Raw genomic sequence first — 25,099 nt, 5'->3', positions numbered from 1 at the left:
AGTTTATTTATAATGTTTATTAATATCAATATAATACAATGTAGTGACTCAATATTTTTATAGTTTTTACTCCATTTAAAGTTATTATAAAATGATGGCTATATTTTCCTGTGCTATATATCTTTTTTGCTTATTTATTTTATACATAGTAGTTTTTATCTCTTAATCCCTTACTCCTATCTTGCTCTTCTTTTTCCCCACTGGTAACCACTAGTTTGTCCTCTATGTCTGTGAATCTGATTCCAACAAAATAGTTTTTAAATGTTGATAGTAGCGGTGATGGAGGCAAAGACCTCTACTAAGACAAGAATGGTAGATATGTGATAGATGCTTTTATGTGAAAAGGAAACTTTTTTTTTTTTTTAAAAGCACATCCCTTAAAGTGTGATTTCCTTTCCATTTATCCTAGGTTTCTAATAATGTTTTCATGTATATTCCAACATTTAATATACACTTTCTTTGGCATCGTAATTGGATGTGGAGAAGTCAGATATTTTCAATTTCACACTGTAGTTTTCATGTTTATCTTATTTGTAACAGTGAATTTTGTAAGGTAAGGATTATAATTTAAAGTTTGCTTACTGGACTCAGGTTCTCAAGTCCAGAATTAGAATTGAGAAGTGGGTTATAGCAAAAGGAGCTATGGACATGCAGTCAGGAAACCTGTATTGTTGTCAAGGTCCTGACAATAGCTTGCTGTGGAACTGAGGGAAAGTCTATTTACTCTTCAAGGTTTCATCTGTAAAAAGAGAAGGGGCAGAACAGCAGCATCAGCAGAACCCATGAGCTTGATAGAGATGCAAATTCATGAGCCCATCTCATTTAACTGATTTGAATCTCTGGAGATAAGATGCAGGGAACTGTTTCAACATGTTTAAGTGTGAGCACCCCAGGAACCAGATTAATGGCTTCTAACATTTTGTTGACTTCATCATCATTTATTATTGTCATAACTATGATAAAGCCATTTATTTAACATTAAACTGTGCCTAGTATGTCACAAGAAAATAAAGTGTGTCACAGTTTCCATTGTTTCCCCATCTATTTGCTGTGAAATGATGGGACCAGCTGCCATGATCTTAGTTTTTTGAATGTTGAGTTTAAGCCAGGTTTTTCACTCTCCTCTTTCACCTTCATCAAGAGGCTCTTTAGTTCCTCTTCGCTTTATGCTGTAAAGAGACTTATTGAGAAAAATGTTTTGGAGATGGTGAGTCAAACAAAGGCCTGGATGTCATAATCATTGCTAGCATGTGTTAAGTGCGGACCACCATCATTCTAAGCCCTATGAATGTTACTTCATTTAGTTGAATCTTCATGAAAGTCCTTTGAGGCAATTCAGTGATTATTATTTTTCCATTTTACAAATGAAGAAATTGAGGCTTGAAAAGATTAAATAACTTGCTTAAGGTTTCATGGTAATAAAAGTCTAAATTTGAACCTAAGTAGACTGACTCCAGAGCCTTTGCTAAACTGCCTTTCTCTCTTTGATATCAAGAAATAACATTAGTTCTATTTCATCTGGACTCAATGGTATTTTAGAGAAAAATTGTTTAGTAAGGCTGAAAATGTTGCTAATCACTTTGTGAAAAACTTAAATGCAAGGTAGAGGTGCTGTGCTGTGCTAAGTCACTCAGTCATGTCCGACTCTTTGCGACCCCGTGGATTGTAGCCCACCAGGCTCCTCTGTCCATGGGGATTCTCCAGGCAAGAATACTAGAATGGGTTGCCATGCCCTCCTCCAGGGGATCTTCCCAACCCAAGGATCGAACCCAGGTCTCCTGCACTGCAGGTGGATTCTTTACTATCTGAGCCACTGACAAGCTCCTTAGAAGGTCATGGCAGGATTCAGAAATTAGACCAGGAGGACCTGTAGATCATGAAGAATTTGTCCAAATTAATTATATATATTATAGATGGCAAATTGTAGATAACAGGAATCCTCTAAATTGTCTTATGAAATTCATAGCTAAGTGACTGATACACAATATCTTTTTTGAAGCTGAAATATATCAATTGTATTTCTGTTGAAATCTCATTTGAAGGACAATGAGATGCAAGTGGATTACAGATGGAATTTAAATTTTAGCATAGAGTCCTATAGAAAAATAATTTATAGTGAAAGGAGGCAGGAATTGAAATTATTTGTGTGATTTAGTGTATGATTCTTAGGGTGGCTCAGCTGGTAAAGAATCCCCCTGCAATGTGGGAGACCTGGGTTCAATCCCTGGGTTGGGAAGATCCCCTGGAGAAGGGAATGACTACCCACTCCAGTATTCTGGCCTGGAGAACTCCAAGGACTGTATATCCATGGGATTGCAAACAGTCGGACATGACTGAGTGACTTTCACCTTCACTTTCTTGTAGCAGCTCAAAAAAATTTGGTTGAGCTAAATTTATTAAAGTGTCTACAATGATTTTACTTTTTCCTCATGACAGGTCCTCCTGGTCTAATTTCTGAATCCTGTCATGACCTTCCAGGGAGCTTGTCAATGTTATCTGAAGAAGTTTCCTAAGCAGCACACACTAGTATTAATGATAATTTCTTATACTTGTATAGAACTTCTAGCCGTATTTTTCAAGATTTGAGTATTATATGCAAAATTTAGATAGTAGATTTGGTTAGTCCCAGAAAGTTTGAACAACTTATCAATAAACTGGATTGACTTCTCTTTTCTGAAAAAATTTTCATGAAATTTAGTACTTACTACATAATATCAACCATATTAAAAAAAAAAAAACCCAAAACACATGAATACATAAGGTGTGGTTTAAACTAAATGTTTTTCTTTCAACAGGTTTGTTACTGTTGTGTTAGTGAGCCCTATTCTGATGCATTCAAGTTATGAGTACAACTGGAGGTGGGGAATTGTTATAGCATGGTCTGGAATTAAAGGAGTTTTTAGCTTGCTCTTTGCTCCTGAAGTTCATAATCTGGCTGAACAAAGAGTAGAGTCACCACAGCTGGTAAGAAAAATCATATCCCATGATTATTCATATTTACTCATTTTTATTTTGTAGCAGTTTTCATAGTACCCAGTAATAAAAGCTAACCATTTAAAAAATTAGATTTGGAGAATGCGTTCTTTTAATTAGAAAGGAGCTTATGGAGGAAAGTTTATGTTGATGGTGTGAAAGGGACCAAATATCAAGTAATGGTGATGGCTGTGGGAGTGAGATACACTTGGGATTTGAATTTGGGCCCCACCATTCACAGGTTGAGTGATCTTGGGTGAGTTTTTTATACTTGTGGGACTTCAAGTTGAGGATCACAATGATGCTTAGTAAAACGCTTGACAGCTTAGTAAATGTTCAATAGGTGTTGAACATAAAAATGCTGTTTTTCAAGAGCTGTCAGAAAGTATGAAAAAACCAGTACCCTGTCTAGAGCATTCCAGTTCCTATAGCATCAGAATGAAAACTGAAATGCTTATTAAATATACTAAGAAAAAAAGATTTTATAAATGTTTGAATTAAGGATCTAGTGAATATTTATATCTTTTCAGTTCAGTTCAGTCGCTCAGTCGTGTTCAACTCTTTGCAACCCGTGGACTGCAGCATGCCAGGATTCCCTGTCCATCTCCAACTCCCGGAGTTTACTCAAACTCATGTCCACTGAGTTGGTGATGCCATCCAACCATCTCATGCTCTGTCATCCCTGTCTCCTCCCACCTTCAGTCTTTACCAGCATCAGGGTCTTTTCAAATGAGTCAGTTCTTCACATCAGGTGTCCAAAGTATTCGAGTTCCAGCTTCAGCATCAGTCCTTCCAATGAACACCCAGGACTGATCTCCTTTAGGATGGACTGGTTGGATCTCCTTGCAGTCCAAGGGACTCTCAAGAGTCTTCTCCAACACCACAGTTCAAAAGCATCAATTATTTGGCACTCAGTTTTCTTTGTAGTCCAACTCTCACATCCATACATAACTACTGGAAAAACCATAGCTTTGACTAGATGGACCTTTGTTGGCAAAGTAACGTCTCTGCTTTTTAATATGTTGTCTACATTGATCATAACTTTTCTTCCAAGGAGGAAGCATCTTTTAATGTCATGGCTGCAGTCACTATCTGGAGTGATTTTGAATCCCAAAAAAATAAAGTCAGCCACTGTTTCCACTGTTTCCCCATCTATTTGCCATGAAGTGATGGGACCAGATGCCATGATCTTAGTTTTCTGAATGTTGAGCTTTAAGCCAACTTTTTCACTTTCCTCTTTCACTTTCATCAAGAGGCTCTTTAGTTCTTCTTCACTCTCTGCCATAAGTGTGGTGTCATCTGCAGGTTGTTGATATTTCTCCTGGCAATCTTGATTCCAGCTTGTACTTCATCCATTCAGCCCAGGGTTTCTCATGATGTACTCTGCATAGAAGTTAAATAAGCAGGGTGACAATATACAGCCTTGATGTACTCCTTTTCCTATTTGGAACCAGTCTGTTTTTGTTTCCTGACATGCATACAGATTTCTTAAGAGGCAGGTCAGGTGGTCTGGTATTCCCATCTCTTGAAGAATTTTCCACAGTTTATTGTGATCCACACAGCCAAAGACTTTGACATAGTCAATAAAGCAGAAGTAGATGTTTTTCTGGAACTCTCTTGTTTTTTCGATGATCCAGCGGATGTTGGCAATTTGATCTCTGGTTCCTCTGTCTTTTCTAAATCCAGCTTGAACATCTGGAAGTTCACGGTTCACTGTTGAAGCTGGCTTGGAGAATTTTGAACATTACTTTACTAGCGTGTGAGATGAGCGCAATTGTGTGGTAGTTTGAGCATTCTTTGGCATTACCTTTCTTTGGGATTGGAATGAAACTGACCTTTTCCAGTCCTGTGGCCACTGCTGAGTTTTTCCAAATTTGCTGACATATTGAGAGCAGCACTCTCACAGCATCGTCTTTTAGGATTTGAAATAGCTCAACTGGAATTCCATCACCTCCACTAGCTTTGTTCGTAGTGATGCTTCCTAAAGCCCACTCAACTTCACACTCCAGGATGTTTGGCTCTAGGTGAGTGATCACAATATCCTGATCATCTGGCTCATGAAGATCTTTTTTGTATAGTTCTTCTGTGTATTCTTGCTACTTCCTCTTAATATCTTCTGCTTCTGTTAGGTCCATACCATTTCTGTCCTTTATTGAGCCCATCTTAGCATGAAAAGATGCATAGTATCTTTCCCTTGGTATCCCTCTATCACTTGAAGAGATCTCTAGTCTTTTCCATTCTATTGTTTTCCTCTATTTCTTTGCATTGATCACTGAGGAAGGCTTTCTTATCTCTCCTTGCTGTTCTTTGGAACTCAGCATTCAAATGGATATATCTTTCCTTTTCTCCTCTGCTTTTTACTTCTCTTCACAGCTATTTGTAAGGCCTCCTCAGACAACCATTTTGCCTTTCTTTTTATTGGGGATGGTCTTGATCCCTGCCTCCTGTGCAATGTCACGAACCTCCGTCCATAGTTTTTCAGGCACTCTGTCTATCAGATCTAATCCCTTGAATCTATTTCTCACTTCCACTGTATAATGGTAAGGGATTTAATTTAGGTCATACCTGAATTGTCTAGTGGTTTTCCCCATTTTCTTCAATTTAAGTCTGAATTTGGCAGTAAGGAGTTCGTGATCTGAGCCACAGTCAGCTCCAGTCTTGTCTTTGCTGACTGTATAGGGCTTCTCCGTCTTTGGCTGCAGAGAATTTAATTAATCTGATTTCAGTGTTGACCATCTGGTGATGTCCATGTGTAGTCTTCTCTTGTGCTGTTGGAAGAGGGTGTTTGCTATGACTGGTTCGTTCTCTTGGCAAAGCTCTATTAGCCTTTACCCTGCTTCATTCTGTACTCCAAGGCCAAACTTGCCTGTTACTCCAGGTATTTCTTGACTCCCTACTTTGGATTCCAGTCCCCTATCATGAAAAGGACATCTTTTTTGGGTGTTAGTTCTAGAAGGTCTTGTAGGTTCTTCACAGAACTGTTCAACTTCAGCTTTTTCAGCATTATTGTTTGGGGCATAGACTTGGTTTACTGTGATACTGAATGGTTTGCCCTAGAAACGAACAGAGATCATTCTGTTGTTTTTGAGATTGTATCCAAGGGCTGCATTTTGAACTCTTTGGTTGAATGTGATGGATACTCCATTTCTTCTAAGGGATTCTTGCCCACAGTAGTGGATAGAATGGTCATCTGAGTTAAATTCACCCATCCCAATCCATTTTAGTTTGCTGATTCCTCAAATGTTGATATTCATTCTTGCCATCTCCTGTTTGACCACTTCCAACTTGCCTTGGTTCATGGACCTAACATTCCAGGTTCTTGTGCAGTATTGCTCTTTACAGCATTGGACTTTACTTCCATCACCAGTCACATCCACAACTGGGTGTTGTTTTTGCTTTGGCTCCGTCTCTTCATTCATTCTTTATGTCGTTTAGGGCTAAATAAAAAATTAATTTCTTAAAAATTTTGGCCTAGGCTACATTATCCACAGTGCAAGACAGAACTTGGTTTCCTTTCTACTCTCTCTCAAAACCTTTTCCCCATGGGCCACCCAGTGGATTTCCAGGCCAGAGGGAAATCAGGCAGTGGCAGCATCAGTGAGATGCCAGGGAAGGTCCAGAGAGCGCAGAACATCTGCTGACAGTGTTAGCGTACCTTGGTATTTGTGACAGTACTCTGTGAGCTCACTGGATAGGTTGTTAGAAGTTTCTAGAAGTCCCAGGATACTCCTGCCACTTCCTGGTGAGATGAATCTCAAACCTACTCCTGGGAAGGCAAAAAGTGCCTAAATAATGTGAATTCAGAACACTACCCATCAGGACTTCCCTGGTGATCCACTGGTTAAGTCTTTACCTTCCAATGCAGGGGGTGTGGGTTCGATCCTTATTCAGAGAGCTGAGATCCCACTTCCACTGGGGCCAAGAAGCCAAAACATAAAACAGAGACAATATTTTAACAAATTCAATAAAGACTTTAAAAATAGTTCATTCCAAAAAAAATTCTTATATAAAGAAAGAGTACTACCCACCTCCCAAGGAACCTTAATCTGGAGGTAAATGTACAGAGTTTTTTGATATTATCCTACTGCAAGTACAGAATTTTCTCTTCTTTGCTCTTTTACTCCTGTCCTAGAAGATCCTAGGAGTACGGTAGTTTTTCAGATGTCTTTTCTGGAAGGAGCAAGTATCACCTCCCTCATCTTGTATGTGAGGAAACCAAAACCAAACAAAAATAGCATGTTAGTGAAAGAACTCAGGTACCCTAACTCCCCAAAGAGAAAGAGCTGATTTTTTAATGGTGCTTTAAAAAATAATGGAGTATCATAATCCTCGCCATCTTTCCTGAGGATTTACACTCCATGTCTGTGGGCATGGTCTGGAAATGCATTTGGAGTCCAAATATACCTGTGGTTTTGCAGAGAGTTTGGATCCTTCTATGTTCCAGAGGAAAAGAATAATGACCAGTATTTGAGTTCCCTCAGTTTTTTTTTGTGCAGGGAATTGGCCTAAAACCAAGACAATGAAATGTTAACTAACATGTGAGTATCATTTTCCAGTGTTTCCCAAATTTGTCTGATGTTATGAATATGTTTGATGCCACCCCAGACCTACAGAGTCAGAATCTGCAGGGAATTAACCTGGGAGTCAGTGTCTTTAAGAAGCACTTCAGGTGCTTATTAAATAAGATTAGTCATTTGGGATATGCTCTCTGAAGACACACTGCTACTAACTCCATGTTTCTGTAAAGGACGTTGAGACTCAGAGTAGTTAAGTTCACTGGCCTCAAATTCCATGGTTAGTAAATGGCAGAGCCAAGATCTACAAATGTGGTTATGCTTCTGTGCGGTGCCTCTCTGAACCCCACTGCAGTTCTTCAGAGCTTCTTATAAGGCTTTATGTAGTAAATGCTTGTGGTAGGTGCAGTTCCCTGTCACTACTGCCTGCTGTTGCTGAACTTCCTGCCCCAAAACAGCCCTTTTGCTTCTTCTTACTTAGCAGAGGTAGGATTTAAAATAAAATTAAAAAAAAAATAAAATAAAATAAAGGAAAGATTCTTGTGAAAAAAAAAAATGTGGATTAAGGTTGAATTTTGTTGGTGATTAACTGAACAATGATTCCCTTTGGAGAACTTATTAATGTGTGTCTGTTTTGTCTTTCAGTTTATATTGTACATACAAGTAATATCCTTAATGACCTTGGGAATAAATTCATACGTGATGACTCGTTTGGCCAAGACATTAGGTAAAGTCTACTTAACCAGGAAGAATAATTCGAATAGATTGTTGAGGGAGAGGGTGGGATGATTTGGGAGAATGGCATTGAAACATGTACAATATCATATAAGAAACTAATTGCCAGTCCAGGTTCGACGCAGGATGCACGGTGCTTGGGGCTGGTGCACTGGGATGACCCAGAGGGATGGTATGGGGAGGGAGGTTGGGGGGGTGGTGGTGGTTCAGGATGGGGAACACGTGTGCACCCCTGGCGGATTCATGTTGATGTATGGCAAAACCAATACCATATTGTAAAGTAATTAGCCTCCAATTAAAATAAATAAATTTAAATTAAAAAAAAAAAGAGGTGAGGAGGGAAGGCCTAGGATGGAATGGTCAGCCCTGAGGCAAAGAACATGGAGCAATGAACTTGAAAAGGAGCTAAGAAGCTTAGCTCAATCCCATTTATAGACTGAAAAACACTCAAATCAACTTTTGTGGTGATTTTAATGTTTTCTGTAACTCACTAAACCTGCCATTTTTGCATCTCTGTCTTTTTCCCAAAGTTATAAAAATTTTTAAAAAACAACAAAGTTTTCAAATTTTGGAATAAAGTATAGAAAAAGAAAAGATTGTTGCTGGAGGTAGGACATTTCTTCTGGAGCTCAAGGAATTGATCATGAAATCACTCAGTTTTCATTCACTCCCTGTTAATAGAAACCACATTAAGAGTGACTTAAACAAGACAGAAGTTGTTTCCCACCACCCCCCATCAGAAAATCAAGAAGAGTGGGATGGTTCTTTTCTACGAGGTTGTCCAGAGATTTCAAATCCTTCTCTTTCATTCCTCCTCTGCTTCCCAGAGTGTTGCTCTTGTCTGCAGGGTAGAAGTGGGCTCACAGTCACAGTTGTCTTCAATCCAGTCAACTAGAAAGGGAAAATGGGGTGGGAGTGATGGTGGTGGTGATGGTGTCAGTGGAGAGTAAGGAGCTTATTTAAAGAAGCTTCCTTCTGCCTCTAGAAGTTGTACATATCATTACCACTCACAGACCATTGGCCAGAACTTAGTCTCATGGGCACACAACAGCGAAGGAAGATGGGAAGTACTATTTTAACTGACTGGTCATGGGCTTAGCCAAAGCATGGAGATTCTATTGGGAAAGAAAGAAGAGAATGAAGGGGAGCCATAAGCAGGCTCTGCCAGAGTTGCCTGTTTCTAGAAAATATGTAAAGCTGTTGATAATAAAATATATAAATATAATAAAATCACAAAAAGGCCCATGATCAATAGAGAAATCAGGATAAGATAATCAGTGGTTTAATGGCAACCCACCCAGTACTCTTGCCTGGAAAATCCCATGGATGAAGGAGCCTGGTAGGCTACAGTCCATGGGGTCGCTAAGAGTCAGACACGACTGAGCGACTTCACTTTGACTTTTCACTATCATGCATTGGAGAAGGAAATGGCAACCCACTCCAGTGCTCTTGCCTGGAGAATCCCAGGGGCGGTGGAGCCTGGTGGGCTGCCGTCTATGGGGTCACACAGAATCGGACACGACTGAAGCGACTTAGCAGCAGTGGAGTCCATGAGGAAAGAGAGGGTGGGGCAGAATTACACAGAGTCTTGGAGGAGTAAGGCCTTAATATCATTCAGTGTCCCATGGCCTGATCCTCAGCTTTGCTGGTGCAGAGACCTGATTTTGTCAGAGTGTCTAGAATTAATCAGATGGCCGGAAATTTACATCTGTTGCACTCCCAGGAGAATAGAGAAGCAGCAGAAAATCAATTTATTAATTTATAATGAGGATGATTTCTGTGTCTAAAATAATTGTGATCATTATTCAGGGTTTTCACCTCTAAATACCAATTTCCTTAATAAATCAAATTGGTAATCAGAAGGTTTTTGGGAAGGTGTGGAACTTGGGAGAGGTTGATGGAAGGGTACTGAGGAAGGAGAGTTCTTATAAATAGAGAAATAGCTTGGTGAATTCAGCTTCTCTGGTTGTTTCTTGCCATAGTTCTGCCCACTCCTGAAACTGTGCCATATCAACACTATAGCAGAGCTTTTTGTGAAAGCTGACCTCAAAGTCCAGGGCTCCAGTATATGAATAGGACTAGGAAATGGGGCAGAGTTTTGGCAGCGCTCCTTCTCCCCCAGTCATGGGGTTTGCTCTTGTTTGCAGTGGAAAGTTGTGCTTGGGCCAGCATGAGCTTGCTACGCTGGAGTGTGAGTGAAGTTAACTCAATCCCTGAAGGTTTGCTTACACCTCCCTTCCCACCAATTTTCATAGGCTTTCAGGGATCCAGACCCACTCTGCTCTCTTGGCTTATGACATGGCATCTGGTTTTCTCCCGTGCTTGTTTGCTTGAGGTTGCTCTTACTCTGATACTCAGAAACAAGTTCAAGAGGTTTTACTATCATGGAAACATTTTTTTCTTCTCCTTTTCTTCCCATACAATTTTTTTTTATTGTATTTACATGAACTGTAAACTTGCAGATATTCAGGCTGGTTTTAGAAAAGGCAGAGGAACCAGAGATCAAATTGCCAGCATCCGCTGGATCATCGAAAAAGCAAGAGAGTTCCAAAAAAACATCTATTTCTGCTTTATTGACTATGCCAGAGCCTTTGACTGTGTGGGTCACAATAAACTGTGGAAAATTCTGAAAGAGATGGGAATACCAGACCACCTGACCTGCCTCTTGAGAAACCTATATGCAGGTCAGGAAGCAACAGTTAGAACTGGACATGGAAGAACAGATTGGTTCCAAATAGGAAAAGGAGTACGTCAAGGCTGTATATTGTCACCCTGCTTATTTAACTTATATGCAGAGTACATCATGAGAAATGCTGGACTGGAAGAAGCACAAGCTGGAATCAAGATTGCCAGGAGAAATATCAATAACCTCAGATATGCAGATGACACCACCCTTATGGCAGAAAGTGAGGAGGAACTAAAACGCCTCTTGATGAAAGTGAAAGAGGAGAGTGAAAAAGTTGGCTTAAAGCTCAACATTCAGAAAACTAAGATCATGGCATCTGGTCCCATCACTTCATGGCAAATAGATGGGGAAACAGTAGAAACAGTGTCAGACTTTATTTTTGGGGCTCCAAAATCACTACAGATGGTGACTGCAGCCATGAAATTAAAAGACGCTTACTCCTTGGAAGGAGGGTTATGACCAACCTAGATAGCATATTCAAAAGCAGAGATATTACTTTCCCAACAAAGGTCCATCTAGTCAAGGCTATGGTTTTTCCTGTGGTAATGTATGGATGTGAGTGTTGGACTGTGAAGAAAGCTGAGCGCCGAAGAATTGATGCTTTTGAACTGTGGTGTTGGAGAAGACCCTTGAGAGTCCCTTGGCCTGCAAGGAGATCCAACCAGTCCATCCTAAAGGAGATCAGTCCTGGGTGTTCATTGAAAGGACTGATGCTAAAGCTGAAACTCCAGTACTTTGGCCACCTGATGCAAAGAGCTGACTCATTTGAGAAGACCCTGATGCTGGGAAAGATTGAAGGCAGGAGGAGAAGGGGACGACAGAGGATGAGATGGCTGGATGGCATCACTGACTCGATGGACGTGAATCTGAGTGAACTCTGGGAGTTGGTGATGGACAGGGAGGCCTGGCGTGCTGTGATTCATGGGGTTGCAAAGAGTCGGACACAACTGAGTGACTGAACTGAACCTCAGAATTTTCATTATGAAACAAATATGTATGGCACATACTTTATCCTCAGAATCGATGCTCATCCTTTCTGGAATTACTCTCATGTTACCATGTAATTAACAAAACTGAATTTTATCAGGAAGAATTTCAAATTAGCTTCTTCCACCTGGTCTAATGCTTTTAAGAGAGCCGTCCTCTGAATCTAGAGCTTGTCAGGCTAAGTGAAGTAAGTCATAAAGAGAAAAACAAATACCATATGATATCACTTATGTGGAATCTAATAAAAATAAGACACACATGAACACATTTATGAAACAAAAACAGGCTTACAGATATAGAGAACAGACTTGTGGTTGCCAGGAGGGAAGGGAGGGAAGGGCTGGGAATTTGGGATTAGCAGACACAAACCTTTACATATAGGATGGATAAACAACAAGGGCCTACTCTATAGCACAGGGAACTATATTCAATGTCCTGTGATAAATCATAATGGAAAAGAATATGTGTGTGTGTGTGTGTGTGTGTGTGTGTGTGTGTGTGTGTGTATGTTTGTATATTAGAGCAAGGCCTCCCTTGTGGCTCAGCTGGTAAAGAATCCGCCTGCAATGCGGGAGACCTGGGTTCGATCCCTGGGTTGGGAAGATCCCCTGGAGAAGGGAAAGGCTACCCACTCCCAGTATTCTGGCCTGGAGAATTTCACTGAACTGTATAGTCCATAGTATCGCAAAGAGTTGTACATGACTGAGCAACTTTCACTCACTCATGTATATATATAACACTATCACTTTGCTGTCCAGCAGAAATTAAACACAACATTGTAAATCAACTATACTTCAATAAAATTTAAAAGAAAGGAGAGAGAGGGAAAGATTCATCCTCATATTCTTCCAGAATCATCTTAAACACAGGAGTTCATTTAAATGTACTGGTACAACCAATCCGTCCCCTCATACCCGTGTTTTCCCAGAGCAACTGGAAAGTGGCTGTTGCTCATCCTAATGGGTGGGATGTAATTACACAAATGAATAAACTTCCTCCTAGTGTGCTCTATGCTATGGGAATTTTAAATCCAAAGCTAACACATGCTAACTCTTTAGCATGCAGTCAAATGCATCTTTGCTGTGGACCGTAGAGAACTGAGAGGGATATGATTTCAAATCTTCTTTAATCCCTGAAAATTTCAAATATCAAACACCACAGGGTCCTGTAGAGAATGCAATAAAGTTAAACTGAAACATTTTAATAACGTTTTAAACTATTTGAGCTCTCATATGCAGTTATGAAGAGATTAACATTTAATTGATGTATAGTTGATTTAGATGTTTTGTTAGTTTCTGCTGTACAGCAAAGTGATTCATTTATACATATGTGTACATTCTTTTTTATATTCTTTTCCATTATGCTTTATCATAGGATGTTTAATGCAGTTCCCTATGCTATACAGTAGAATCTTATTTTTTATTGAGAACAGTTTTATTGAGATGGAATTCTGAGTGTGTAGGCTGAGCTCACTAATTAAATTTCTCCTTTTGGTAAGCAAGCTTGATAGCTGTAACTTCAAATTGATACTTCAGGATGATACAAACTGCCACAAATTTTGGACGTAAAGATTTGTTGGTCAGGAAACGGAGATGTTAAATTGGAGGCATCTCTATTGCAGTGGTCTTTAAATTTTATTATGTATAAGAATCAGTTGGAGAAATTGCTAAAATGAAAATTCTCAGGCCAGTCAGATTCTCCAGACATGGGGCAAAGCCCAGGAATAATTCAACTGGCAATTCTTCTACCTGTAGAAGGTACAGGTAATTTTCCATACTTTGAGAAATACTGACTGGATGACTTGAAATAGTGAGTCATGTTTCTAGCTATAGGAAACAAAAAGAAACTAAGAAAACATTCTTTAGCAGTTGAGTCAGATAAAGTTGAGCTGCACAGCCAAAAGGAATTGGGTATTTGGGTAATTTTCTGGAAAATTTTGGGCAAATAGTTGTCCTTGCTCTAAGCACTATGATTTGGCTCTGCAGGTGATGCCAAGATTTCACTACATCATGTAACATTTCAATTCCCTGTGCATTCTTCACTATTTTATTAAGGTCCTTCCTTTTCTTTGTCATAGATTTGTGTGTCCTTTCCATTCCAAGACAGATGGCCATGCAAAATGCCATTAAGCACATCCAGGAGATGATACAGAGCAGAATAACTTTATTTAAAACAGAAAAACTTTTGACAAATGTTAATTGGACCTTAGTAGAAGAAAAAACAAAGATTGAATACATCATTCCTGTGAGTTGATTCCTGGCAAAAACTAGTCCTTTCCCTTTCTATTTCTTTTGTTTATTATGCAAAACTTGATTCTGCTGGTTATAGGACAGGATACTGAAGAGAGATACATTGACTAGCTTTTTTCTATCAGCCAAAATACTCTGAATTCTGTCTCTGAACAGATATTGGTGATCTGGCCTTATTTGCCAAATACAAGAGAACTGGTGTTTTTACAAATAGGCTGATTGAGTAACTATGAATGGCTTCTGCCAGGGTGATATTTTCCAGCTGGTTGAGGAAGCGAGCGATCTCTCCCTATACAAGTACTATTCAAAAGCAGAAAACACAGGCAGCTTCAGAGAGCAGTCAAACATAGACCGGTTTGGGGAAGAATTTGGTTTCTAAATCTCCCCAAATGAATAGTTACTTCACCACAATTGAAATCAACATTTCTAACATGAGAATGTTTTTCACTTAGACACAGCCCTTCATTTTAGCAATTCTGATTTGAGTTATTGGAATCTTAGTCAAGCAGAGTATTTGACAGCTCCTAATCCTTTTTACTTATTTTTAACTCTGTCTCTGTTCAGACTCCTCATGTTTCCAGTGACAGTAAGGCGAAGGAAGAGTTCCCAACAGATGAAGTTTTAATAGAAGAAGCCCGATTGCATGTAGCTATAATCCAAATAGTTAGTATCCTTCACATAATCTGCTTTTTATTTATGTATTTTATTCTTGCAATGTTTTTAATTCTTACATATGGTTTTCAGATGACTAGAAAAATTTTCACCTTTTGATTGGTTGTTAAACTTTGATTTATTAAAGTTAGAAAAATAAATTTCTAAGGCTTTAAATTCAAGTTACAAACCTTATTCTATTTCTAAGTCTAGCAAATTTTAGCAGTTCATTCTTAGGGAGCCTTTGAATAATATTTTGTGCCATTTACACAATTAAACATCTTCAAATATTTGAAACTGCTTTCACAGATTTAAGTATGTTAGTTCCTTTTATATAAAATGTTCTCAAGTGCTTATTTAACTCTTGTAAATCTAATAAGCTAAAATCTAATGAATTAAACATTCTCTTAAAATATTTAAGATTTAATATTTGAATGTTATAGTGTAAACATAGATTATGAGATAAAATCAAGTTTGAATCAACTTATCAAATTGTACATTTAAAACTAGGGTTTTATCCTAATAGTACAAATTTTATTCAAATTTACAAGTATGTACTTGCTCATTATGCCCGGAATCCTTCCTTTTTATTTTCAATTTAGAATCTATTATGAAGAATTTCTAATGCATACAAAAGTAGATAAAATAGTGTACCAAACCTCCACGTACCTATCACTCAGCCTTCACAAACATCCACACATGACCAGCCTTGCCCCGTCTGCACCCTCAGTCACTCTCTCATCTCCCAGTTTATTTTGAAACAAATCCCAGATGTTATTCAATATATCATTTCATCTGCAAATATTTCAGTATGTATCTTGAAATTTTAAAGTCTTAAAAAACAGTAAAATACTAATATTGTGCCTAAAGATTAATTCCTTAATAACATCAAATATTGGTCAATGATCAGTTTTCCAGTTATCTCATAAATGTGATCAATGCATAGTTCCCGCTTACATCTTTAAATTGCATTTCAATGAAATCATATATTGCAATTAATGAATATGTACTTTGCTTGCATGCGTGCTATCGCTTGAGTTGAATGTGACTCTGCAACCCTATGGACTGCAGCCCACCAGGCTTCTCTGTCCATGGGATTTTCAAGGCAAGAATACCAAAGTGGGTTTTCACACTCTCCTGCAGGGGATCTTCCTGACCCTGGGATCAAACCCACATCTCCTGTGGCTCCTGACTTGCAGGTGGATTCTTTACTGCTGAGCCATCGGGGAAGCCCAGAATATGTAATTTAGGTCTCTTTTAATCTATAAATTCCTCTTTTTTTTTTCCTATTGAAAAAAGGACATATTTCTTCTTAATACAAAAACATTAACACTATATTGATTTAAAAACATTTCTATAGTTAATTTAAAATGTTCTCAGAATTTGGAAGGTTCTTACCCAGAGATATAAAGTATGGTTATGAATTCTTTGTAGAACCAATCTCCTATTGAGAGGTAGTTTCTATATCCCTCCCCATCGTTGAACTTGGGTTGCTCTTGTGACTTGTTTTGACCAGGAATATGTAGCCAAATGACTTTGGGAATGTACTGGAGCCTTGAGGAGAGTTACAACTTCCCCCATCTTCCACTTTGAATACCACCCTGAGATTGTCATGTGAGGAAGCTGGCCTAGCCTTTGAAGGATGAGAGGCATACAGCTGAGAGTCAATACCCTACTACCAGACTTTGCAAATAAAGCCACTTTAATTTAAGGCTTGGGATAGTAGACTCAAACTCTTGATGGTAAGAGATGCAAAGAATCTGTGACCATATAAAATGTACCATGTTCTGCTCACTGGCCACAGATATTTATATCCCTCCTACGGCTTCCCTGATGGCTCAGTGGTAAAAAAACTGCCTGCCAAACGGGAGACATGGGTTCGATCCCTGGGTCAGGAAGATCCCCTGGAGAAGGAGATGGTAACCTACTTCAGTATTCTTGCCTGGGAAATCTCATGAACAGAGGAGCCTGGTAGACTACAGTCCACAGGGTCACAAAGAGTTGGACATGACTTAGCTTTCAGAGGAGGTACAAAGCAAAACACACTCATCTTTTTCTAAGACACTGTATCCCACCCCCAACTCAGATAAGCTTTATCGCATTATGGTAGCAAATTCAAAGTCTGGTATCTCATGATGTTCATTTAGTCTAGGATTGCTCAGGCTCCTTGGTTGTATCTCTTTAAGTATGATTCCTCTTGATACACAGAACAGTGGACTAAAAAGAGAAGTTACTTGTCTCCTCAGCCTCCACCTCTACCACCATCCCTAATCCCAACTTTCAGTGGTAATCAACAGACATTTCCGTTCAAGAAGGAAGAGAACAGGAAGTGTTGATTAATCACTGGTCCTTGGCAGTTCTGAAACCCAGCTGGGCATATGACCTAGTTCTCCTCATTCTATTATCACAGGAGGTAACCCATGTTTGGGCTTCCCATGTGGCACTAGTGGTAAAGAACCCACCTCCCAGTGCAGGAGATGTAAGAGATGAGGGTTTGATCTCTGTGTTGGGAAGATCCCCTGGAAAAGGGAATGGTAACCCACTCCATGCACTGGAGAAGGAAATGGCAACCCACTCCAGTATTCTTGCCTGGAGAATCCCAGGGGCGGTGGAGCCTGGTGGGCTGCTGTCTGTGGGGTCGCACAGAGTCAGACACGACTGAAATGACTTAGCAGCAGCAGCAGCAGCAACCCACTCCAATATTCTTGCCTGGAGAATCCCATGGACAGAGAGGAACCTGGCAGGCACTGTCCATAGGGTCACAAAGAGTTAGACAAGACTGAAGTGACTTAGTATGCATGCATGTAATCATGTTTGTGACAGTGATCTTCTCAGACTGATTTCTGCCATTAGAAATGGAAATTCCCATTCATTTAGAACTCTTTATTGTCTTTTAAGCCCACCCTGACACAATTTCCTTAAAAGCTCTGTGTTTTCAATGAGTCTGATTCTAGTCTATTCTACTCTGTAATTCCTTTTCATACAGACCACATACCAGACAACATGGGTCTGAGAAGCCCTTTAGTCTGCTTGAGAGGGTAAACTAAGCACTACCTTTAACCTCTAAGTGGTCTTATCCAAGGGTCTTGAGCCACAACCTTGACTTGATCTTGAAGCTGAGGCCATATTTTACTGGCAAAACTCTAGATTTGATTTTCATTCCCTTGTATTTTACCACCTGGAGAGACTGCAGATGGAAAATGGGTTTGGGTTTTCAAATCAATCATGGCCTCTTTATATTTTCTGTAATATCTGCTTACAGATTGAACTGTTACCCTTTGGTTTACCTCTCTCTTCTCATACATTATCACATGCTGCTGCTAAGTTGCTTTAGTCGTGTCCGACTCTGCTCGACCCCAAAGACGGCAGCCCACCAGGCTCCCCCGTCCATGAGAGTTTCCAGGCCAGAGTACTGGAGTAGGGTACCATTGCCTTCTCTGATTATCACATGCAGCTAGAGATAAAAACAAATCTTGTATATTAACACATACATGTGGAATCTAGAAAAATGGTACAGATGAGTCATTTCCAAAGCGAGAATAGAGATGCAGATGTAGAGAAACAGACATGTGGACACAGGAGGGGAAAGGGTGGGTGGGACAAATTGGGAAAATGGGATTGACATATATACACTACCATGTATAAAATAGTTAGTGGGAGTCAGCTGTATAGCATGGGAGCTCAGCTTGGTGCTCCATGACAACTTAGACAGGTGAGATAGCAGGTGGAGGTGAGAGGGAGATTGAAGAGAGAGAGGATATATTTATCCTTACGGCTGATTCATGTTGTTGTACAGCAGAAACTAACACAACATTGTAAAGCAATTATATTCCCCCCAAAAGTTTATTTCTAGAATATTTTAAATCCAGAAATCTCTTTAGCCAGATTCATAAATTTATCAGGCACATCTACTTTCCAAGTTGCCTTAGGTGACAGTATTGCCAATTGTGCTGACTCATCATAGCCCAGCTGCCTCCCTCCAGCATTCTGCATCAGTTTTCTCACTGCTTTTCCAACTTCCAGTCTCTTCATTGCCCTTCTAGCCTCTGCTCACCACCTAGTCCCAAAACTAACAACACATGGTTTAGCTTTTTGTTGTGGAGACTCTCCACAATTGGTACTGATTTCTGTTTTGGTTAGCCTTTGCTCTACTACAAAACTTAGTGGCTGAAAACAATGATTTGGTATTTCTCACAGTTCTGTGGGTTGGCAATCTGGATGATTTTGTTGCTGGTCTTGCTTGGGACCACTCATGTGTCGGCTACCATTTTAGTTGAATTGGGGTTGGAGGGTCCAACATGTACCTTACTCACGGATTTGGCAGTTGACTATGTTGTATTTCAGGGCACTTTGGTTCTCCTCCACATGGCCTCCTATCTTCCAATAGAGTGAAACGGGCTTCTTCACTACATGGTGATCTCTAGGTTCCAACAGGGTGAGAAGAGGAGCTGCAAGGCCTCTATCTCCTAGGCTCTGGACGTTGAATAACATCGTTTTCACTTCCATTCAATTAGTAAAAGTAAATCCCAAAGCTAGCCCAGATTCAATGAGTAAAGAAAAGCCTGCCTTTGAAGGGAAGAGCAGCAATGTTAGTTACAAAGAGACATGGGCAGCTATGTTTTATTGGGACCATTGTTATAATGCCCTACCAATCCCATGTAGTGATCTACTCCATGTTATTTTTTTTAAGAAACTGAAATATATTTGATTTACAATATTGTATTAGTTTTAAGCATATAACATAGTGATTTAGTTTTTCAGATTATATTTCATTATAGGTTATTATAAGATGTTGAATATAATTTCCTTTGCTATACAGTAAATCCTTGTTGCTTATCTGTTTTATGTATTCTAGTTTATATCTGTGAGTATCATATTCCTAACTTGTCTTCCTCCCTTTCCTTTTGGGTAACTATAAGCTTGTTTTCTATGTCTGTGAGTCCGTTTCCATTTTGTATATAGATTTTATTTATATTATATTTTAGATTCCACATATAAGTGATATAATATTTGTCTGACTTGCTTCACTTAGTTTGATAATCTCTGCTGCTGCTGCTGCTGCTAAGTCGCTTCAGTCGTGTCCAACTCTGTGCGACCCCATAGATGGCAGCCCACCATGCTCCCCCATCCCTGGGATTCTCCAGGCAAGAATACTGGAGTGGGTTGCCATTTCCTTCTCCAATGCATGAAAGTGAAAAGTGAAAGTGAAGTCGCTCAGTTGTGCCCGACTCTTAGTGACCCCATGGACTTCAGCCTACCAGACTCCTCTGTCCATGGGATTTTCCAGGCAAGAGTACTGGAGTGGGTTGCCATTGCCTTCTCCATGATAATCTCTAGGATGACCCAAGTTGCTGCAAATGGCATATTTCATTATTTTATATGGTTGAGTAATATTTCATTATATATATATTCTATTATATATATTCAATGATATATGTATGTTCCATGATATGTTTATGTGTATATATATATAATATAGTTATATCTTCTTAAGCCAACTGTGTTAGTGGGCACTTGGGTAGTTTCTGTGTCTTGGTGATTGTAAATAGTGCTGCTATGAATGTTGGGGTGCATGTAGCTTCTTGAAATAAAGTTTTGGGGTTTGGGGGCTATATACCCAGAAGTAAGATTACTAGATCATATGGTAGCTCTATTTTTTATTTTTTAAGGAACTTGCATACTGTTTTTCATAGTGGATGCACCAATTTACATTTCATACCAACAGTGTACAAGGGTTCTGTTTTCTCCACACACTTTTTCCAACATTTATTATTTGTAGCCTTTCCTGATGACAGTCATTCTGCCCAATACGAGATGATACTTCACTGTGGTTTGGATTTGCCTTTTCTCTAATAATTAGTGATGTTGAACATTTGAAGTAAATTCTTTGAGTTGTATAGATTTTGAGTTTCCTGAAGCCAGAAATCTTTGTGTATTTTATATAATCCAAGGGAGTACTCTGCAAAAATTGAATATTCTGTAAATATTCAAATTGAATGAAACTTATTTCTTGCTATAGTTTTTGAAAAGTATATTTTCATATACTGAGTTCAATAATAATAATGAGGGCTATGTAAAAGGTCAAGTAGAGTATATTTCACTAATGATTTTGTCCTTTGTAATTTTTATTTAAAATTTTATGTTTAGAGTAGCTTTGAAAAACAGTGTAATGATGGAGTCCTCAGTGTTGAGGCAGCCCGGACATTAATTGGTGCAACCAAAAGCTATTGCCACATCCAAGGAAAGTAAGTATAATACTTCTTTAATTGATATTTCCAAAATTGAATGGGTATGTGATAAAGAATGAAGACAGCTGAGTGTCCAGATTGATCAATCTTTTTTTAAATTTATTGTTTAATTGAAGGATAATTGCTTTAGATTGATCAATTTTTAAAAATCTTATCTCTCTGTCTGTCCATCCATCTACTTACTATTTTACTTGTTTATACTTTTCTCCCTGAAGATTCATGAATTTGATGACATTGGGAGTTTCTGGAGTAAGATTTAACTGCAGAGCAATTATATGAGAGGAAAGGGGAGCCATTAAAAAGAACCCACGTAGTTTTAATTATGATTATAATTCTTTTATCTTTATATCGTATTCACTAAATTACTGCATAGGGGAGGTAAGAAGTTGCTCCCTGGTGTGGAGTAGGATCTGGAGGAATTGCTCCAGCCTATGAAACTGATAGGGGCTTCCTAGGTGGCTCAGTGGTAAAAAATCTGCCCGTCAATGCAGGAGACGTGAGAGATGCAGATTCATTTCCTGAGTCGGGAAGATCCTTTGGTGTAGGAAATGGCAACCCACTCCAGTATTCATGCCTGGAGAATCGCATGGACAGAGAAACCTGGCAGGTTACAGTCTATAGAGTCACAAAGAGTTGGACACAACTGAGCATGCGTGTGTGCATGGAACTGATAGGTGCAATTAAATATGATGGGAAAAGCTCAGTATCTTAGAGATACATTGATATCCGGTTACAGTTCTGGTAAACATTAAATAATGAATGTTCTAAGACAAAGTTGTAGAGGAACTTTAGGAGATTCTTTCTGGGTGATAGTTAACATTTCATCAGCCTGGTGATATATTTGGGATGTGTAGCATCAGTTCCTAAATAAAGTTTGGGAAGGATAGGGAGTTCAGGGCCAAGGAGAATCTTGGGCTAGGCAAGGCATGACAAAAGGAAGCTTGATTCTGAACCTCAAAGAATTAGACTGGAGAAGTTTTAATTATATTCTACCTCAGGTCAGAAAAGTTTCAGGGACATGGACTTTAGGAGTCTCATGCTAAAATTGTTTCTGTTCCATGACCATGGGTGGTTAGGTGGGGGGATACAGAGGCATATTTAATAAATGTATATTATATTTATATTTAGTATAACTTTTCATTTTATATTACCCAAAGGTATAGCACTTGGTTTTCATCATGTACGTATATTTTTCTTTATTAGATTCATGAGTATTTATGACGTTTCAACTTATGTAAGAGCTAGAAGTTGGCTTGTGAAGTTTAAAAACATGTTAACTTTCTTGGAATATCATAAAGATAAGACACCTCTTTTTCTATATGGGTAAGTACTGTGAACCTTTAATAGCAATGTACTTGAAAATATGACCTTTTCTACATTGTTAAAATAGGTTACCTTGATTTTTCCTAAGGAAAAACCTCAACTAATATTACAGTCAACTCTTATTGATTGAGTAGGGAAGCAGCAGAGTGCTTACTTCTCTTTTTCCATTCTGTTTTAGCAATTTCATTGACACCTCTAGTAGAATGTGGGTAGAAAAAAGAAGAAAAAGGTGGTTACATTTGGGTTCTTCAAGTCGTAACAGTCTTGTCTTAGTGTCACATTACATGTTGGACTTCTTTCATATTCTTCTGGGGTGCTTGTGGGTGAGAAATAGCAAACTCAAAGACTAGTTTTAACTCTCAACTTAATTTCACCTGTGGCATGGGATGGTTCTGTTGATGTCTATATTTAGGAAAAACACAGCCTGGCCTTAATAAACACCTACAGCCAATGTCCAAAATATCATAAGATACGTATTTTACTAACTCGTGTAGACTCTTTTGTTATATAAATTGTAAACTTACACACTTTTTAGACCAGAAAGACAATATTTTTCTACTAACAAAGCAGGTCAGATGAGAAGATACTGAGACCATTAATGTTAATAAATTTTAAATGGATGTTAACATACTTTTCATAGTAAATTGTGGTCATTTTTTTTTACTGTCTTTGATTTATTAAGTTTACAGAAAAATATAAAAAATTAAAACCCTAGGGTTTTGACATATATCTACATAACATCTTTTTGTCAATTTCTACTTTAGATGAATAGAAAGAATTTTAGAAATATTTCATAATAATTATTAAGTAAAATATTTTGTCCTGTTCCTAATTTTAAGCAATGCTGATGTTTTTCTCTAAATTTGTTTCTTTTTTTCTTTTTCTTTTTTTTATATATATTTTATTTTATTTTTAACTTTACAATATTGTACTGGTTTTGCCATATATCAACATGAATCCGCCACAGGTATACACATGTTCCCTATCCTGAACCCTCTTCCTCTTGGTCATCCCAGTGCACCAGCCCCAAGCATCCAGTATCGTGCAATGAACCTGGACTGGCAACTCGTTTCATATATGATATTATACATGTTTCAATGCCATTCTCCCAAATCATCCCACCCTCTCCCTCTCCCACAGAGTCCAAAAGACTGTTCTATACATCAGTGTCTCTTCTGCTGTCTTGTATACAGGGTTATTGTTACTAATTTATTTGTTTCTTGCTTTTGATGTATGAATCTTTGCATTATTCCTGTGTGCTATTATTAGTATTGATTTTTAAAAAATGCTCTTCAGACAAATCTTAAATAATCCTACCCTACACCTAAAGGAGCTAGAAAAAGAAGAACAGACAAAACTCAAACATAATAGGAATGAAGAAATCATAAATATCAGAGCAGAGATAACTGAAAAAGATATTAAAAAGCAATGGCAAAGATAAATGAAACTTAGAGCTGGTTCTTTGAAAAGACAAACAAAACGGACAAACCTTCATCCCAACTCATCAAGAAAAAGAGGGACCAGATCAATAAAATCAGAAATGAAAAAGAAGTTACAACTGAAATAAAAACAATACAAAGGATCATAAGAAATCACTACAGTTATATGCCAATAAAATGGACAATGTAGAAGAAATAGACAATTTCTTAGAAAGGTACACTCCTAAGACTGAAGTAGGAAAATAAAAAAGTGTAAAATATGAATAGACCAATTACCAGTACTGAAATTGAATCAGTAATTAAACTCCCAACAAACAAAAGTCCAGCCCCACATGACTTCACAGATAAACATTTAGAGAAGAGTTAACATATATTCCTATCAAACTATTCCAAAAGAGTGCAGAGGAAGGAACACCTCTGAAATCATTCTAGAAGACCAACATCACCGTGATACCAAAACCAGACAAAGATATCACACAAAAGAGGAAATTATAGGCCAGTATCCCTGATGAACATACATGCAAAAATCCTTGACAAAATATTAACAAGCCAAATTAAAAAATACATTAAAAGGATCGTACACTATGATCAAGTGGGATTTATCCCAAGGATGCAAAGATGGTTCAATGTTTGCAAACTTATTGGTGTGATACACCACATTAACAAATTGAAGAATAAAAACCATATGATCATTTCAATATATATGGAAAAAACTTTTGACAAAATTTAACTCTCAGCAAAGTGGGTATAGAGGGAACACACCTCAACATCATAAAGGTCATATGTGACAGTCCCATAGCTAACATCAAACTCAACAGTGAAAAGCATTTCTTCCAAGATCAGGAACAAAACAAAAGTCCACTCTTGCTACTTTTATTCAACACAATATTGGAAGTCTTAGCCACAGTAATCAGATAAGAAAATAAAAAGAATCCAAATTGGAAAGGAAGAAGTAAAACTGTCACTGTTTGCAGATAATGTGATACTATACATAAAAGTCCTAAAGATGCCACCAAAAGACTACTGGAACTCATCCCTGAACTTGGTAGAGTCTCAGGATATAAAAATAATTTAAAAAAATCTGTTTCACTTCTATATACTAACAATGAACTATCAAAAAGAGAAATTAAGAAAATAATCCCATTTGCAATTATATCAAAAAAGAATAAAATACCTAGGAATACATCTAATTAAGGAGGTAAAAGACCTGTACTTGAAAACTGTAAGACACTGATGAAAGAAATTGAAGACAATGCAAACAAATGGAAGAATGCACCATGTTCATAGATTGGAA

The 25,099-nt window shown here is 38.2% G+C and overlaps 1 protein-coding gene across 1 annotated transcript in view; it reads left to right on the top strand.

Moving 5' to 3' along the window:
* The window catches only part of SLC9C2 (solute carrier family 9 member C2 (putative)), a 98,175-nt gene that overhangs the window by 32,250 nt on the left and 40,826 nt on the right, over positions 1–25,099 (top strand). The window contains exons 8-14 of the mRNA XM_019976284.2: positions 410–553; positions 2,796–2,964; positions 8,133–8,214; positions 13,973–14,139; positions 14,709–14,807; positions 20,943–21,040; positions 22,247–22,366. Of these exons, the coding sequence (XP_019831843.2) occupies positions 410–553; positions 2,796–2,964; positions 8,133–8,214; positions 13,973–14,139; positions 14,709–14,807; positions 20,943–21,040; positions 22,247–22,366 (879 nt within the window). The remainder of the gene's footprint in view (positions 1–409; positions 554–2,795; positions 2,965–8,132; positions 8,215–13,972; positions 14,140–14,708; positions 14,808–20,942; positions 21,041–22,246; positions 22,367–25,099) is intronic.

This window comes from Bos indicus, chromosome 16 (genome assembly GCF_029378745.1).
Source record: "Bos indicus isolate NIAB-ARS_2022 breed Sahiwal x Tharparkar chromosome 16, NIAB-ARS_B.indTharparkar_mat_pri_1.0, whole genome shotgun sequence".
NCBI classification, from domain to species: Eukaryota; Metazoa; Chordata; class Mammalia; order Artiodactyla; family Bovidae; genus Bos; species Bos indicus.
Note: the sequence above shows the minus strand (reverse complement) of the source record. Positions and strands in the feature narration are given on the sequence as shown.